The sequence below is a fragment of the Sylvia atricapilla genome, chromosome 17 (assembly GCF_009819655.1).
Source record: "Sylvia atricapilla isolate bSylAtr1 chromosome 17, bSylAtr1.pri, whole genome shotgun sequence".
Classification (NCBI taxonomy): Eukaryota; Metazoa; Chordata; class Aves; order Passeriformes; family Sylviidae; genus Sylvia; species Sylvia atricapilla.
The window spans coordinates 9,882,334-9,899,462 of NC_089156.1; the positions used below are offsets into that span (position 1 = coordinate 9,882,334).

The following is a 17,129-nucleotide window of genomic DNA, read 5'->3' on the forward strand; positions in this document are numbered from 1 at the left end:
TGTCACTTAACGCCAGTGACCCCCAGCTCTCACCGGACCCCAACACTCAGCAGTTCCTCAATCCCTCCTTTAGGCTAGAGCACAGCCTCCCCTCCCCGTCCCTGTGCTGGCTATTAGAGCCAAAGCCAGGCTCGTTAGTCTTGCTGCAGAGCTCGTAATGTGAAAAATGAAGCTCAAGAAAAATTAGCCAAATTACCAGGCTAATCCTTCAGCAGCAATCACTGCCCTGCCGCACATCCGTCCCGCGGGGCGCCTGGGAGAGGAGGGGCTGACCCGCGGGGAGAACACGCTCCACAGGCTTCAGTTTTGCTTCCAAAGCAGCAAAACACAAGGGAGACAGGGCTGTGCCTCGTTCTGCCCCATTCCGTGTCCCTGTGGAGCATCACTCCCAAGGCAGCAGGCCAGGAGGGGCAGGGATGGTTCCTGTGTGTCCCAGGGCTGAGTTGTAAGTGAAGGGGTGATTCCCGTGTGGAAGGTGGGCTCAGGAACATTCCAGCCACCCCTCGGGTTATCCCGCTGGGTGTAGCAAAGCCCCTGCAAAGCGTTTGATGGAGCTGGTGAAGGAGGAGTTTGGAAAGGACGGAATGGGCACTCCCGTGCTCACAGATGGATGTGAAATCTGTGCTCACTCCAGACTGGGACTGGCTCCAGCTGCTGACTTCGGCAGATCTGTGGCACAGGGAAGGCAGATCCCAGCAGTGCCTGTGTCACCCTGGACCCCTCCTGCAGACCCCAGAATGTCACCCTCCTGCCACCACACTGTCACCACCCTCCCTGCCCTGGAATGTCACCTCTTCCACCCTGCCACGGAGCAGAGCAGGATGAGCACTGCTGGAGGAACCCTGCAGAGGTGACTGGTTCAGCTTGGACATCAGGAGAAATTTCCTCATGGAAAAGGTGGTCAGGCCTTGGCAGGGACTGCCCAGGGAGGTTTGGAGTCCCCATCCCTGGAGGTGGCCAAGAAAGGCCTGGATGTGACACTCAGTGCTCTGGGCTGGGTGGGAAAGCGGGGATCGGTCACAGGTTGGACTTGATAACCTTGGAAAGCATTCCCAACCTGAATGATCCTGGGATCCTGTGAATTTCCCCTCAGTTCTAGTCCCCAGCCCTCAGAGCCAACAAGGCTCAGCCCCAGACGTGCTGTTTTGAAGAGAAGTTCCCCGTGCTGGATCTGGCATCTCTTTGTGCCAACATCACAAAGTCGACACATGTAAGTGGTTAAAGTCAACACGCTCCCAGATCCTCACATTGATTACACTGTATTAGAAAATGGTAAATTATTTATCAGCCTTTCTGACTTGTGATTAGTGTAAAGCCGCTCTCAGATGCAAATTGGAATTGTAATTAGACATGTAGAAAGGCAGCATCTGAGACCTGCTTTCCTGAAGCAGTGTAAGGTGCTTTTTTCCTTTTGTATCCAGGATAATTATCAAAGAACACTTTGCACATAAAAAACCCATGGATTTATTAAAACCAGAGACAGTTTTACATGGGATCAGGGAACTAAAGCTGGTCACCACGATGCTGGGAGTTTAGAGCTAGAACATCTCAGCTTCTTACACTTGATTTTTTTATCCTTGGGCTGGAAGGGGAAGGCAAATTCCCCACCTCTGCCAATTCATTACTCAGCTTTGAGTGAAGTGATTCTTGAACACAGCTACACTTAAAAACCCACTTAAAAAACCCACCCCAGACAAACAGAGCAATGATAAAACCTCTTTGGCAGGTACAGCAGAGACCACAGGCCCTCAGAGTCAGCTCATGACTCCCAGAGATTCTTCCCTCAGCCACTTCCCTTTCATTCTGTGGCACAGCTCATTAAAATTTCAAGAGTAAAAAAAAAATGCATTTACATTTGTGTAATAAGTCTAAATGCATTTAGGTTTTAGAGTTTGCCAACTGCAACTTATGGTGAGCTTTTGAGGACGTGGTTTGGGTTTCTTTCCCCTACTTAATTACACCAAACTAAATCCAACATCAGGCAGGGTCAGAGATGTGCTGGTTCAAGACTGAAGTGTGAGAGAACAGCTTTTACAAGGAGGAATTTTAAGCCTGCCCTTGGCCTGGAGCTGCCCTCCTTGCAGGTGCTGTTTGAGCCAGACCTTGCACGTGTGAATAAAAACCAGAGCCTGACTACAGGACTCTGCTTACCAGCCCAGGCAGAGATTATGGAAAAGAGCAAAACCCAGTAATTTCACTAGAATTGTGCTTTATCTTGCATTTTAATTACTCAACACTTAATAGCAGGGAAGAGCTGTATTAAAGGTTTCCTCTTCACTGGGAATGTAGTCCAGAAGAAACAGAGACCCGAGCACCAAGCCCTGAGCTGCCAAAGATGCTCTTCACCCAAAAATGTCAAAGCACCATGCACATCCACCTTGCCAGCCCCCACAGGACTCCAGGGATGAGGGAAGAGACACCACATGCATCTGAAGCAGCAAAGTGTCATTATCCACCCTGGAATCCAGCCAAGCCCCTCTCCTCCTGCCCCATGGGATTAGCACAGCAGTTGAGGAAGGAAATTCAAACCAGGATTTTGAGAGCTTTGCTCAACCACCTCTGAGTGGGTGCTCCCAGGTCCCTTATCGCAGCCCCAAATCCCAGTGACACCAGCCCCCAAACTGGCTCCATTCTCATGTCTGGAGGCTCTGAGCCACACAGGGGAGGGGGACAAGAAGTTTCCAGGCATCTGGGCACACAAAGCGCGGAGGACGTGGTGCCAAGAGCTCAGTGCTGCCAGAGGCAGCCGCTCAGCTCTGGGCGAGCGCGTGCAGCACTTGGGCACTCAGAGAGGAGCAGGAGTGCAGGGTCACCCCGGGGGCCCCGATCTTGGTCTCCCAGCATTCAAATCCACAGGCACACAAGTCTTGCTTGGCTGCTTCCACGGCCGCCGGGGAGGTGTCTGCCAAGAGCAAGGCAAGAGCAGCCAGCGAGTCAGCTCGGCCACTGCAGGGAGAGGGAAAGGGCCATGGCTCCTCCAAACACAGCCCCTGGCACAGGGCCAGCGCCCTCAGGGGCTGACACACATAAATGAACACTCTGAATCGGCCCTGGATCACACACTGCAACCCACAGTGCCAGGCAGTGCTGGGACACATCCCACCCATCCCTCCAGAGCCAGACCAGGGCTGGCAGTGATTCCTCTGCTCCCAGACCTGACCCTCCCAAGGCTGTGAGGAAGAGGCCCAAGGGGCTGTACTGACCTGGTGGCAGAAGAGTGATGCCACAGCCACCCCCACCAGCCCCGGTGAGTTTGCTGTGCAGGCTGTGGGATGCTGTCACCTGGCACAGCCTGTCCAGGGACGGGTGGCCCACTCCGAGCACATTTAAGTGGTGTTGGTTTATGTCAAAGAATTCCTAAAAGCAACCACAAAGAGAGGAGATGAGCACACATCAAGACAGAGGCTCTTCATATCAGTGGCAGCTCTGCCTCCCCAGCCACCCCTTCACAACCACTTCATTTCTGCAGAAATTTGGCCACCAGCACCAGCAACAAGGTCAGCCAGAGTCTGAGCTCAGGGTGCCCCTGTCCCCCATCATGACTTGCACAGTGACAGGGGTACAGCAGCTCCTGCACCTTCCAAGAAAATCCTGATCACTGCAAGCTGCCAGCAGGAATTTACTCCAGAGCTCTCCAATGCCTCCCGACTGCTTCTCCTCTGCCCTGTCACTCGAGTGCTGAGGAGGAGGCTCTGCAAGGCCCCTCGCTGGCCATGGCAAGGGCACTGAGCCAGCAGCTCTCATTCCTGGCTGTCACCCTGCTCTGCAATCCATCCAGCAAAGCCAAACCCAGAGACTCCTGACATGGCTGAGGCATCGCTGGAGAGGTGACACAGAGGGACATCCCCTTGTTTCATCTGTGCAGCACTTCTTCCTTCTCACAGGCAGGGCTCAGGCTGGGAGCCAAGGAGCCTCTCTGCAGCACCACGCTGGGAATCTGGCACCCAGCTCAAGTGGAGTTGAGAGGGTCCTTCCCTCTGGGAGCAGCACAGGCCCCTCTCTGAGCGAGCCAAGCATCCCTGCCACGCTTCCCAGCCAGCCAGACCCGCTGTTCTTGGAGAAAGCTGCCCCAGCAGCAAGGTCCAAATGGCCCAAGGTATGGACAACACCACACAGAAGTGGAAGTCACAGCTTCTCCCCTCCCAGCAGGACAAGTGAGGAATTCAGCAGCAGAGGGAAGGGCTTGGCCTGTGCTTGGAGTAAGTCTGGAGCAGGGCCAGGAGCAGACACCAGCTCCCTGAGTACCACAGGGCCCTCCCAGCCCATCATCACCAGCCCTGGGAGGAAGGCTGTCCTCACTGGTCTGACTCCATCACCTCCAAAGCCTGTGGTAGCTCTTCCCAGAGGGTGTCACAAGCCAGGAGCCAGCAAGGACAGGACCAGTCCCAATCCCAGAGAGGCCCCCTAACAGCAGCCCTGTGCTCCCTCCCCCAGCAAACAGCACTGAGCTCTTCCCAGCCTGCAGCTCCTGGTGAGCCAGGAGGGGCTCTGAGCACAGGGAGCAGCAGGGCAGGTGTCAGCCACATCCCCCTCCCTCAGCTCCACCCAGGAATCCTGCAACCCATGCAGCAGGGGACACTGCAGAAAGAATCCCTCTCTCCCCTCCAGAGCATTTGTGCCCAGTGTTTAAGGAACTGTGGGAAGAGAAGGAGTGGGCAGCAGCCAGAGCTCAGCCACCACCCATTTCAGGCTGGGCAGGACACACATCCATCCAGAGACCTCTTTATATGCCTGAGTGAGGACATAGCACTGCCTGTGATGATCCAAGACACCTGTCATCCCCTGATCCAAAATCTGCCAGGAATCTGATGACAGCTTATGACACACTAGACTAGTTCCATGGTGCAAATACAGCGCTGGCCAGAGCTGCACATTTCAGAAACAGCCCAGAAGATGTATTTATAAATCTATGTGCTGCATCTAATCAGCTCTGTGGGCTCTCCAAGCACAAGGCAAAACAACAAGATTCAAGACAGGAACCTGCTCACTGCAGTGCTGCTTCCTGGGTGTGGAACACAAGGATGCTTTGGCATTTTCCATGCGAGGATCTCAAAGCACAACTCAAATTATCCCCCCTCTTCCCTGTCCCCTGACACTTCTGACAGCCTGAGGATGTGAAATTAAGATGAGGAGTTGTGTGAAGTTGTGCTGTGAACAGACTGCAGACCTCCCTCAGCTGATAGCAGCTCAACCCAGCCTGGGGGATCCAGAATCCCACCAAACCCCCAGTGCAAAGGGAGCAGGACTCTGCTATGAATCCCACGGGAACAACCTGGAGCAAGAGCAAAGGACAAGCAGAGCTCCTCCTGAGAGCCAAGGGGAGGCATCCAGATGCCAAAAAGGACTGGTACCAAATGGTTCCTGAGTGTCCAAGTTGGCTCCCAGGGCCAGGCCAGGTTTGCCTCAGCTGGGACACGGCCACACATCCCTCCCCCACGGTGCTGTGGAGCAGCATTACAGCACTCTCAGCACTTCTTCCACTCGGAAGCCTGTTCCTCCCCCCTTCCCCAGCCTCTGCTCTTTGAGCAAAGCCAAGACAAACAGATCTTTGTGTGCACCTCGTGCATCAATGTCAGGTCAGCTCTGGGCACAGCTCTGTCTGTGGCTCTCTGGAGCCAGGATCAGCGTGGAGCACCAGGAGCTGGCTGGGAACCAGTCAGTCCATCACAAACCAGTGGCTCTGGGCTCTCCTCACTCCAGCCCTGGCAGTGACAGAGCAGCTGCTTCACAGGCAGCGACAGCCAGAGCCGTGGCACTCAATGTAAGAGAAACAAACCCTCCAGAGCCACAGGTCCCCAGAGCCCAGGCCTGTCCCCTCCCTGCACACAGCTGGGAAGAGGCACCAGCAGCAGCTTCTGTCTCCTGGCTCCAGGAAGGGCATTAAAAGCAGCACACCCAGACCACGGTTTCGCTTAGAACTGAACATTTCCTGCTATCACTTTTTTTTTTTTTTTTCCCCAGACCTAATGTTCTTTAAATGACATTTTGATGTTCAACAGTAACAGTGGCTAAAAATACTGGCAAGCAAGCCCCTTACCTCCAGCACAGGGTAATGCTCTGGTGATGGATTTGCAGGCATTGCCTCCAGAACACTTTGGCACTCCTGAGAAATGGCATCGATGGAGTCCAGCACCGGGTTCATTATGGCAGGGAACTGGAAAGGGGGAAGGAGGGATGTGAGGTGCCTGCTTGCTGCTTTTCCAATTCCACTGGGAGGAAACTGATCCCAGTCTCTTTGAGCTGGGCAATTCCTCACTCATTCCCAGGGCAGGGTGATGGTAACCTGCTCCTGACTGCAGAAAAGGGAGGAAGAGAAGGAAACAGGCCAGAGGAAGGATCTGCTCTTTTCATGATTGCAAATTGGTGAATTTAACTCCTGTTAAACTGGAGGAAGGGAGGAGATGAGCTGAAACCTCATTCCCAAGCAGCTGGGAGACAGGAATACAGTGGCTACAGGAGAAATGTCCCAAAAGATCCCAGTGGCACCTGCAGTCCCACATGAAGGCTCTCTCCCAAAGGTTATCCCCCACATCTCCACCCTACAACAACCTGCACCTTCAGGATCTTCTCCTTTACACCAGCCACCAGGACCTTGGTGCTCCGAGGGACTTTTGTGTTGGTCAGCAAGATCCTCAGTGTGGGCACCCTGGAAGCAAGAGGAGACAGAGAATCCCAGAGCACTTTGGATTGGAAGGGACCTTAAAGCTCATCTCATTCCAACCCCTTGCCATGGGCAGGGAACAGCTCCTGGCCTCTTTCCTTCACGGTCCCCAAGGTTACAGCTTATTCTGCCTCAAAAGGCTTCTTTGAGCAGGAAGCCAAGATAAGGAGCCTCATTCATTTTACAAAACTTCAGCAGGTGTTTCAGTGCTGGCTGAGTTCAGGCTTGTTCCTCCTGGATACAAGGAACAAGTGTATAGAGCTATAAATAGGACTGTAATGTATTTACTAAAATCCATGTTTTTCAAGCAAATTTTTTCCTTTGAAATACTCTCTACAAGAGTAGCCAGCAGTGGCCATTAACAGCTAATAGAGCAATTTCATGCACTGTGGAAGATTTTAATGGAGTCAGATTATACTTCTCTGGCAGGAGGCAGAGGGAACACACAGGACCCAGATTTCTCTCTGCCAATGGGTTCTTCCCACCACCAGGTAAACACAAAGTTCCCCCCCCCCACAATGTCATTTGCTGCCAGGAGCAGATCCATTCCTGCTGCCCATAATGCCATGAAATTAATATTGATCCTTTGTGCTGTGTTCATCTAATGTCAGATAATGACCAAACGTTTTATTGTCCCCATCCACCCCAACAGCTGAGGCTGTCCACACCCAAAATGGGGCTGCAGAGCCCTTCCCACACTCCAGCCATCTCCCATCATCCTCATACCCTCCAACACCCACTCAGAGCCTCTCTGACATGTTCCACCCACCGTGTGTGAGGGTTATTTTTAAACTCCAATATTACCTCTTTAATGGTGTGATTTTTCCTGCTTGGTATCTCAGGGCTCCACCTAAAGTAAAATATATGTATTGTCTCAGTACAGAGCGAGCAGAAAGATAACACAGAAGGTCTTTCATCTTCAGAACCTCACCCAGAGCCTGTGACAGTAATTGCAAGAAACACCAGCTAAATGAACCATGTTCTCCAGCAGCACGGCCCTGCCTCACCCTGCTGCTTTAATGAGAGGGTCTGGCTGGACTTGCTTAACCCAAGGCCTTTCCCTTTGCTCTCCTCTCCTCCAGGATCACATCAAATAATTTCTGCAAAGGCAAAGAGTTCGGCCAGCATGAAACCTCTCCTGAGAAAACAGAACCCAGCAGTGATTCCCCGTGGCAGAGCCAAGCGCACGGGATTCCACGGACTGAACGTGTGCACTGGTGTCAGCAGCCATCCTGCAGCATGGAATTACATTGTCCAGGAGGAATGTCTCACTTGGCTCCTACTCTCACAGAGGCGCTGCCATTAGGTCTCATTAGAAAGATTATTAACAGTCTCCCAGGGACACTTTCAAAACACTGGGAAGTCTCTGCTAATTGAAACTAAATGACAGCTGTCCAACTGCATTTTCCCCTGCATTATCCCTGGGACAGGATTAGGTTTCTTTGTTCACTGCAGAATGTTTAAATACCAGTTATTTGCAGTGAGGGCTCTGCCCCATGGCACCTGCCTGGGGGGGACAGAACTCTGGTGTTCCTGCAGCCAGTTCCCAACATTCCAGCTGGCTCCAGGCCCAGCTCACAGATGGGGCAAACTGAGACAGGGGAAGGATTCCTTGTGCTCAGGCCAAAACAGGGACCTGAATTTGGGAGTTTCTGCCTGGGAAGCAGCAAACACACCTACCCCAGGTGCCAACAGCATTATCCACACCCGACGGATTGCCATGGATCACCTGCTCCCCTCGGAAGGCCCAGCTGTTTAGCAGTGTCAGCTCTTCTTCTGTCCACCTGGAAGGCAAGGAAGTAACTCCAACACAAACCACTCCAAACCAGTAGATAGGGAGGGATCAGGTTCAGGGGGAAGATCCCAGCCTTGGCCTGGTGAAGACTAGATTTAATGGAATTCAAGTCCAGACTGAACCCCATCTCACCAAACAGGGTGTGTTACCACACAAACTGGAAAGGCTGAGGGAGTTGGGATTGCTCAGCCTGGAGAGGAGAAGCTTTGGGTCACCTAATTCCAGTTAGGGGCTACAAGAAAGATGGAGAGAGGCTATATACAAGGGCCTGGAATGATAGGATAAGGGGGAGTGGCTTTATGTTGACAGAGATTGACAGGTTTAGAATGCATACTAGGAAAAAATTCTTCCCTGTGAGGGTGGTGAGGCCCTGGTTGGCCAGGGACACCTTCCACTCTGCCAGGTTGCTCCAAGCCCTGTCCAGCCTGGCCTTGGACACTTCCAGGAATCCAGGGGCAGCCACAGCTTCTCTGGGCAGCCTGTGCCAGGGTCTCCTCACCACCCTCACAGTGAGGAATTCCCAGCATCCCATCTAACCCTGCTCTCAGTATGAGCAAAAAAACACACTTCTGACCCTCCCTGCACACCACAAGTCCACTCAACAGGTATTCCATGCTGGAGCAGAGGTACAAATCCACATTTTGGAAAAGCCTTGCAGCATTTTGCAAGGCAAAGCAGAAATTCCAAGAGCCACCTGCTATCCTGAAACCATTCCCTTTCACTCCTGCTTCCCTGGGCCTCGGCTGAATGTCTTTATCCATGTCCACACACCTTGCATTCCACCTGCCAGGATTTAATCTGGGAACACTCAGCAAACAGCTCACACCAGCAGGCTCAGGAACAGGAGTAAAACCACTTGTTTTTAATCCTCTTTGAGAGGCTGTGATTCCTCCCGACACGGGAGCCTTTCTATCCCGCTGTTCTTTTCTTGCCAAGGGAAGCAAAACCCTTCTGAAGTCTGACACCCCCAGCTCTCTGCACACCAGCTGGAAGGCAGGAATTATGCTGGATCCATGCTGAAGCCACGGAGGGCGAGCAGGGAATGAAGACATCCTCGCTGCACCGCTTGGAGCTGCCCTTTTATTTGCCAATTTGGGAGATTTGCTCGAGCACAGGGGACAAAGCGCTCCCCACAAAAACCTGTTTCTGGGTCAGGCTGCAAATTCTGCTCCAGAAGCAGAACACAGAACCAGCCTCCTTACTGTCTCACTCCCAGCCCCACAAAAAAATCCCACACAACAGAGGTTCTGCCCCTCCAGCTTTGATTTTTAACAGATTCAATCAGAGCTCCCTCTCACAGGGGCACAGCACTCCAGGCTTCCAAAGGGGAACTCCAAGGGCAGAAGGAAAGAAACCCTCTTTTGCCAGGTGCTGATAAAAGGGAAAGACAGGCAGGAGATCAGGAGGAAATGTAGCACATGCAGAAAAGAATTCATGGGAAATGCAAAAAAAAAAAAAAACAAACCCCAGAATGAGTCCTCAAGGATCCTAATCAAAACCTGGAAGATGCCCAGAGACAGAAGAAACTGAGGTTGAAAATTTTCAGTGTGTTTTATTTGACTGAAAAAAATAAAGCTTTTTTCCCCCTTTTTAGGTACATTTATCTGACCCTAAACAAGGGAAACGGGGAGTTTTACAAAGCCTGGGACAAGGCTGGGAACACTGGGCAGGGACAGGAGACAGGCTCAGGGTGTCACTTGTGCTGACAGCCAGGAGAGCCCAGCAAAGGTGGCAGTGCCAGAATTCACGCAGGTTAAAGGAAAGGTGGGGCACAGGGAGCAGAGCTGTGCATCCCAGGCTGGAATTCCTTACCTGGCTGTGGATTCTCCCTCCTGGAGTGGGCAGGAGATGGCTCCACACACCATGAGCAGGGCTGCAGCCAGGCACACAGCATAGGCAGCACTGGATCCCAGCCCTGCTCCCGTGGGCAGCTCCGACCACACCAGGATATCCACGCTGGGAACATCCCTGGAACACAGACACACAGGGACTGACACAACCGCCCTGAATTCCACCTCCAGACAAAATCAAAAAGGCAAAGGAGGCTGATTAGGACCGATCACAGGGAAAGCTGGTTGAGAACTGGCAACATCAGCACATACATCTAACACACAGGGGCTTCAGGAGGGCTCATTCCTGAAAGGAGCAGCCTGGCCAAGCCATTGTGCTGGAATTAAGCCTTTCTGAGCTGGATCCATGACTAGCACAGCTTGGCAGGCTGCTAGCAGGGGCACTTGGTAACTAAATACCTGAGCAGCACCATAAAGAGCCTCAACCAGAGATTGTTGTAAACTAGATTTTAAAGGTATTTCTAAATAAAGTGTAAACATCCCAAACCTGTAATTGCACAGTGACATCCCACTGGAGCAAGAGGCTGGTGGGGAAGATGGAACATGGATATATCCACCTCCCTTTGCTCTACTCAACACACCTGGGTTGTGTTACAGACCCTAAAATCAAGCCCAGGAGCTTTTCAGTGCTGCTGAGTGACAGTCCCAGTGCCACCCTGAGATTACAGGGAAACCACAATGCAGCTGCACATCCCCGTTCTCTACCCCTGGATTTCCTGGATGAGAATATGGAAGTTGGGCTCTGCTTTGGTTTCTGACACTGCCCTGAGCACCCATCCAGTCACACTAAGACCATCAATGGTGCTGGGCAAGGCTGGGAACTGGAACAGCCTCAAGTTCTCAGAGTTTTAGGGAGATTCAGCCCATAATAAGATCAGACATAGTTCAGACAACAGATTCACAGTTTATTTCTGTTTTTCCAGCCTAAGCCAGGATGACAGGAGCTGCCTGCTGGAGGGAGGGGTGTCTGTGTTGTGACTGTGGCATGAACTGCTCTGGTTTCAGCCCTCAAAACAAAATGAGAGCAGAGATTCCCAGCTCACCTGCCTGAGGCACCCACCCACCACCAAAATATTGGGGCAGGAGCAGAGCCTTACCCATACTTAGCAGAAATAGCCAGGCACATATACAGGAAGGCAAGAGTAGCAAGGCTGTCTGGAGCTGAGGCTCCAGCAGCAATTCCAGCAAACTCCCTCAGTGCATCCAGCTGTTCTACGCTGGGGGGCTTGGACTCATCACAGTCAGCTATGGAAGCAAGCAGGGGAGAGTTTAAACACTTAAAAACCAGGGAATTGTTACACTGAGAGCAGTATTTATAAGAAAACCTTCTGTTACAGTAGGCAGCAACAGCTGGGGCCAATTTCAGGTTCTACCTGAGGATCTGTGATTAAATAAAAGCAAAATCTCCACCAGCCACTCCAAAATCCCAGTGATTCCACACTCCACACCTCCAACTGTTTCTACACCTCCCAGTGCATCCATCAATAATCACTATGGAAAACATAGTCACAAAGTCACAAACTCTTCACTGGAGAATGTGGATTTTGGAACTGGGATATCCTGGGGCTCCAGCCAAGTACAAGGTGCTGCAGAAATTGCCGTGAGGGTTGGTGTGGGACAGACAAGCAGGGAAACAGGCCCTGTATCCCTGATTTCTCCACCTCTGAGCAGCTTCAGAGAGGCTCCCGTTCATCCCCCACCAGTAACAAAGCAGTGGGATGTGGATCCAGGCCGGCTCCTGCCTGTGTCACAGCATGGCCCGAGCTACAACAGCACCGGAACAAGTCCCTGGAACCCAAAACAGGAGGGGACAGGGCCACGCACGGACACCTGAGCATCAGCGGGGTCACAAGGGGAATGTAAGTAACTGAGAGGTGCAAAGACAGGTCAGTGAGCGGAGTCAGAGACAGCGAGGCCCTGAAACACTGCAGAGCGGACAAATAACCTCACGGGGGTCCCTGCAGAGTCACCCCACGGGGGTCACCTCATGAGGGGTCCCAGCACGGTCACCGAACAGTACCGAGAGCCCCTCACTGCCCCGGGGCAGCGGCTCCTCCCCCGGCCCTTGCCTGCGATCCGCTCCCGCAGGGCCCGGAGGCCGGGGGTGTCCCAGCTCCTCCGGACGCCGACGCCGGGCAGCGAGACGCTCAGCCGGCCCTCAGCGCCGGGCCGCAGGCGGAGAAACGTCCGCAGGTCCAGCGCCACGGCCAGGGCCACCTGCGGGCGGAGAACGAGGGTCAGCGGGGCCGGACAGCTCTTAGCACCCCTTACTTTGCCCGTCGTGCCCTCACCTTGCCCAGCACCACGGCGTGCTCCCCGTGCAGGATCACTTTCCCCGGCGCCGACACCGCCAGCTCCCGTGCCCACATCGCCGCTGCCTCCCGGCCGACTGACAGCCCCCCTCACCAATCGGGGCCGCCTCCCTGCCCCGCCTCCCTGCAGCCAGCCAATAGCCGGGCGTTCTGCGGGGGCGGGACTTGAGGGCGGCCAATGGGAAGGGGGCGCTGCGGGGTGGCGCGGCGCTGGGGTGACGGCGTGGGCTGAGGGCGGGACGGTGGCCGCGCGGGGTCACGGCGCGGCGGCGACGGCGGCCGGGAGGGATGTGGCGGCGGGCGGTGGCGGCGGGCCGGGGAGTGCAGGGCCCGCTGGGGATGGCGGGGCGGCGGTGGCGGAGCGGGGCGGGCAGGTGAGCGTGGGAGGGCCGGGACCCCATCACGGTGTCGTTCCCTCCTTCACGGTGTCGTTCCTCCCCTCACGGTGCGTCCACCCCTCACAGTGTCCCCTCACGGTTTGTGCCTCCACAGCCCCGACCGCGCCGCTCCCGAGCGGGCCCCGAAGATCTACACGAGAACGGGAGACGCAGGTAGACCCCGAGGGGCGCCGGGGGCCGCGGGCAGAGCTTCCCCCGGAGCCCTGAGCGCCTTCCGCCTTTCCCAAAGGATTCTCCAGCACCTTCACCGGGGAGCGGCGGCCGAAGGGCGACCCGATCTTCGAGGCCTTGGGAGCCACGGACGAGCTGAGCTCGGCCATCGGGTGAGGACCAGCTGGGAGTATCCAAATCACATGGAAAATCATGTTTGTTATGATTTCTTCATTCCCAGCTAATTCTGTTTTGGGTTGGTTTTTTTTTTTTCTCTAACCAAGGCTGGCTGGTGAATTCAGCAGTGAAAAGGGCCACACATTTGTTGATCAACTTCATAAAGTGAGTATTAATGATAATCTTCATCCAGTGCAGTCTTTTACCTGTGCTATTAAAACACGAACTCCTTAATTTTAGCCACGGTGCTTCCATGGACACACAGGAATTCAACCCATTTAATATTTCAATATATAAATCTTCAAGACTCCCTTGATTGCTCTCTAAGAAGTAAATTTCTTTAACTAAGAAGGAAGCTGGTAGATCAAGTTATTAGTTATGGGCAGACAGATTAATCTCTAGGTTTATTCTAAGTCAGATTCTCATAATGAACTAGAGTTTTGTTGTAACAGAACTCCAGGTTTGAAACTGGGGCAGAAACCACCCACGAGGGCACAGCAGTGACACAGGTCCTGCCTGGGCAGCCTGTGAGTTGGGCTGATCAGCTCTGCTGAGCACAGGAATGCTAAAAGCCGTGGCTGGGAGTGACAGCAGGTGTGGTTTTTGTTTCTGTCAGATCCAGTGCATGCTGCAGGATGTGGGCTCCAACCTGGCCACGCCGCTCTCCTCGGCCAGGGAGGCTCACCGCAGTAAGTCTTGCCTTTCCTGGGATGGCAGGTCTGGGGCACAGCCTGGCATGGGTGGTGCTGGGATGCTGAGGGATGTATTAGGTGTCTTAGGACTTGCTGATCCAAGAAAGCAATATTAAGAGTTCAGCTTGTTGTCTGAATCGCTTTTTTTCCCAGCCGATTCTTCTTTCCCCTTTGCAGAACGAACATCGTTCAGTGAGAAACCCGTCCTGGAGCTGGAGCAGTGGATTGACAGTTACTCAGAGCAGCTCCCACCCCTCAGAGCCTTCATCCTGCCCGTAGGTGCTGCCTGTGCCCTTCACTTCCTTGGGGTAGCCCTGTTCCACTTCTTACCATGGGAAAACAGCCTGGGAGGCTGCTATTTCCATAGAGAAAATTGCCAAGAGAAAAGCAGCGACAAGGAGCTGGGAGTTACATTTCCCCACCCTGCTGCCCTGGATATCCCTCCCTTGCCTGGCCATGGCACAGGGATCAGTTCCATGTGTGTGAGAGGAGGGAAGGGAGGGGGTGCTGTCCCTGCTGGTGCAGGCACTGAGTGCTGTTTCCTTGCTGTTGCAGTCTGGAGGCAGGAGCAGCGCTGCTCTCCACTTCTCCCGAGCCGTGTGCCGCAGGGCTGAGAGGTGGTGAGTGCTGTGCTGGCATCACCCTGGGGAAAGGGCGTGGGGACAACCCCAGTGACAGCAAACCAGGGCTGGGCTGGGGGCTCAAGCCAGGCTTTGGTTTGTTTAGTCCAATTCCAGGAGTGCAGGAGGCACAAAGCCAGGCTCTGTTCTTCCTTCCCGTGAGCTGGGTCATCCATCCCAAACCTTTTGGGATTCTGCAGCCCCATCCAGCTTGGCCTTGGACACTTGCAGGGGTCCAGGGGCAGCCACAGCTTCTCTGGGCAGCCTGTACCAGGGACTACCCACTCTCCCAGGGAAGAAATTCTTCCCAGTATCCCATCTAACCCTGCCCTCTGGCAGTGGAAAGCCATTCCCTCTGTCCTGTCACTGCAGCCTCTTGTAAATAGTCTCTCCCTTTTCAGTGATTCCTGTGGATGAGTATCCTTGAAGGAATAGAGCTGCGGGCTGCTGGGACTGACACAAACATTTCTGGCCTCATTTACCCCTCCCAGATCCCTCTGGGAAGCAAAGATTCTTCATTTCTGGAGGATTCAAATTTGGGACCCAAGGGAGGTTTGGGGAGGGAAGAGGCTCCAGCCTTTGTGCACTCAGAGCTGGAAAATTAAACACCAGCATCTCCCTTTGCTTTTCCCAGTGTGGTCCCTTTAGTCCAAGCAGGGGAAGCAGATCCAAACGTGGCCAAGTATTTAAACAGGTAAAAAATCAAAATCCCAATCCCTGTCCTACTGAAGCATTCCCTTAATTCTGGGGATAAAACTGAGGGGTTTTGCTTCTCAAGAAGCTTCTCTTCTGGAATAAGATCACTGGTTTTCCTGCTTTTCCCTTGCTTTCCAGGCTCAGTGATTATCTCTTTGTCCTGGCACGTTATGCTGCAATGAAGGAAGGGAAGGAAGAGAAAATCTACATAAAACCTGAGCCATAGCTGGGAGCTGGAATGTTTTTTTCCTTGATCATGGAAACCTAAATCAGGTTGACTGCTTTTGTCCATCAAGGAAGGGAGAGAGAACAAGCCTGGGCTGGAAATGGGAGCTGCCAAGGATTTCCATGTGAAATAAGCAGGACCTTGTTGCTAAATCCTGAGAGGAACAGAATCATGGAATATCCTGAGTTGGAAGGGACCCAAACACACCTGTTCTGTTCTGGGCCTGGACCACACATCCCATGTGGGGATGGCTCTGGAGTCACTGCTTCTCCCACGTGGGAGTTGAGGCAGGAGAATTCCAGTAACATTTTGGAGATGCCTTCATTTCCCTGGGCAGCAGCAGGTGCTGTGGGAAGGCTCTGACAGGACTCTGAGGGATGATGAAGGGAAAACAATCAGCTCCTCCTTTGAAGTCACAGTGCTCGTATGGAGCAGCAGCTGGAGGCGTTTGGGAATTGTGTCTGCAGCTCTGAAATAATAAATGTGTATTTCCTTGTACCAAAGGGCCACAAACTGTCACGTTTTAGCACCAAGCCCTGTGTGCTTTGCTGCTCCAAGTCCCTTCTGATCCATCAGCTCTGGCTGGAGCTGAGCTGTACAGATTTACAGGAATGCACCAAGAATTCCTTGGCTCTGGCTGCCTCTTGTTGTGCATGTGGGGAATGTCTCTGTGCTGACAATCCAGTGCCTCCTCTGCCAGGAGCAGGGCTCACAGGATGGAGGGGATGAAGCAGGAAAGGCCAAATCTCAGGGTCTGTGTGCTTGGGTTGTCTCCATGTGGAGCTGTCCCTTGCAATGGTGGGACCAGCTGCTCCTCCAGCTGCAGGAACAGCTGGAGGAGCAGAGCCCAGGGTTTGGGAGCACCCAGGGCACTGAGGTTGCAGGAAAAGGGGTTGGGAGGAGGAGCAGGAGCTGGGTGAGAGGGCAAACACCCCAAGAGTTCCTCCCAGGGTGTCCCCTGCTGCCCCTGAACATTGCTCCTCTTGGCAGAGCAGGCTGGAGCGAGCTCACACCCACATCACACAGACAATTGCAGCCTTGCACCCAAGTCCAAGCTGCTTCCGGCTTGGAAATACAACTGGGAAGAATCCACATGAACTCTGGTTGTTTTAATATTTCCCCCTAGGAATGCTGTGGGCTGCAAGGTGCTGTTGCCCATCCAGGGCTTGTCCTGCTTTTTGTGGGGCAGCTTTTAAATCCATCCTGCCCCTTCCCCCATTCAATTGAGTAGAGCCAGCCTTAAACTTGTTCTCCAAAGAATCTCTGGCTCCGTGTCCCTTTTTGGCCAGTGAAGAATGCTCAGCACTAACAGATCCCCCGTCTCATCACTCACCTGGGTTTGAGGCAGATATTTCATGGCTCTTGTTAATGCACATTTTTCATGGAGTAATTTTCCAAGCCTCAGCCTGGAACACATCCCAGTGACAAATGCTCTGGATTTGGATTGTCCCATCAGCTGCAGTGTCACCTCAGCCATTCCCTCTGCCTGCTCCATCCAGTTTTATGAGAGCTCTGGCTCTGAGACTGAACCTCAGGAATCAAGAGCCTTTTC

At 53.4% G+C, this 17,129-nt stretch overlaps 2 protein-coding genes across 3 annotated transcripts; one reads left to right on the plus strand and one right to left on the minus strand.

Annotated features, from left to right (window-relative positions):
* Window positions 1-1,440: 1,440 nt before the first annotated feature.
* Window positions 1,441-12,699, minus strand: MVK (mevalonate kinase). Its single transcript, XM_066331552.1, has 10 exons — window positions 12,598-12,699; window positions 12,376-12,523; window positions 11,404-11,551; window positions 10,269-10,424; window positions 8,342-8,445; window positions 7,466-7,511; window positions 6,556-6,646; window positions 6,038-6,154; window positions 3,204-3,357; window positions 1,441-2,902 (listed from the first exon to the last, which is right to left on the minus strand). The coding sequence occupies exons 1-10, from the start codon at window positions 12,673-12,675 to the stop codon at window positions 2,751-2,753; spliced, it is 1,194 nt and encodes a 397-aa protein (XP_066187649.1). The 5' UTR covers window positions 12,676-12,699; the 3' UTR covers window positions 1,441-2,750.
* A 178-nt stretch (window positions 12,700-12,877) lies between these two features.
* MMAB (metabolism of cobalamin associated B) lies at window positions 12,878-16,080 on the plus strand. 2 transcript variants are annotated; one of them, XM_066331553.1, is made up of 9 exons: window positions 12,878-12,992; window positions 13,111-13,169; window positions 13,246-13,339; window positions 13,451-13,508; window positions 13,960-14,032; window positions 14,213-14,310; window positions 14,591-14,655; window positions 15,290-15,349; window positions 15,490-16,080. In XM_066331553.1, the coding sequence occupies exons 1-9, from the start codon at window positions 12,907-12,909 to the stop codon at window positions 15,575-15,577; spliced, it is 681 nt and encodes a 226-aa protein (XP_066187650.1). In that variant the 5' UTR covers window positions 12,878-12,906; the 3' UTR covers window positions 15,578-16,080. The 2 variants fall into 2 exon arrangements, with proteins under 2 accessions (XP_066187650.1, XP_066187651.1); XM_066331554.1 differs by lacking the exon at window positions 15,290-15,349.
* The last annotated feature ends 1,049 nt before the right edge of the window (window positions 16,081-17,129 follow it).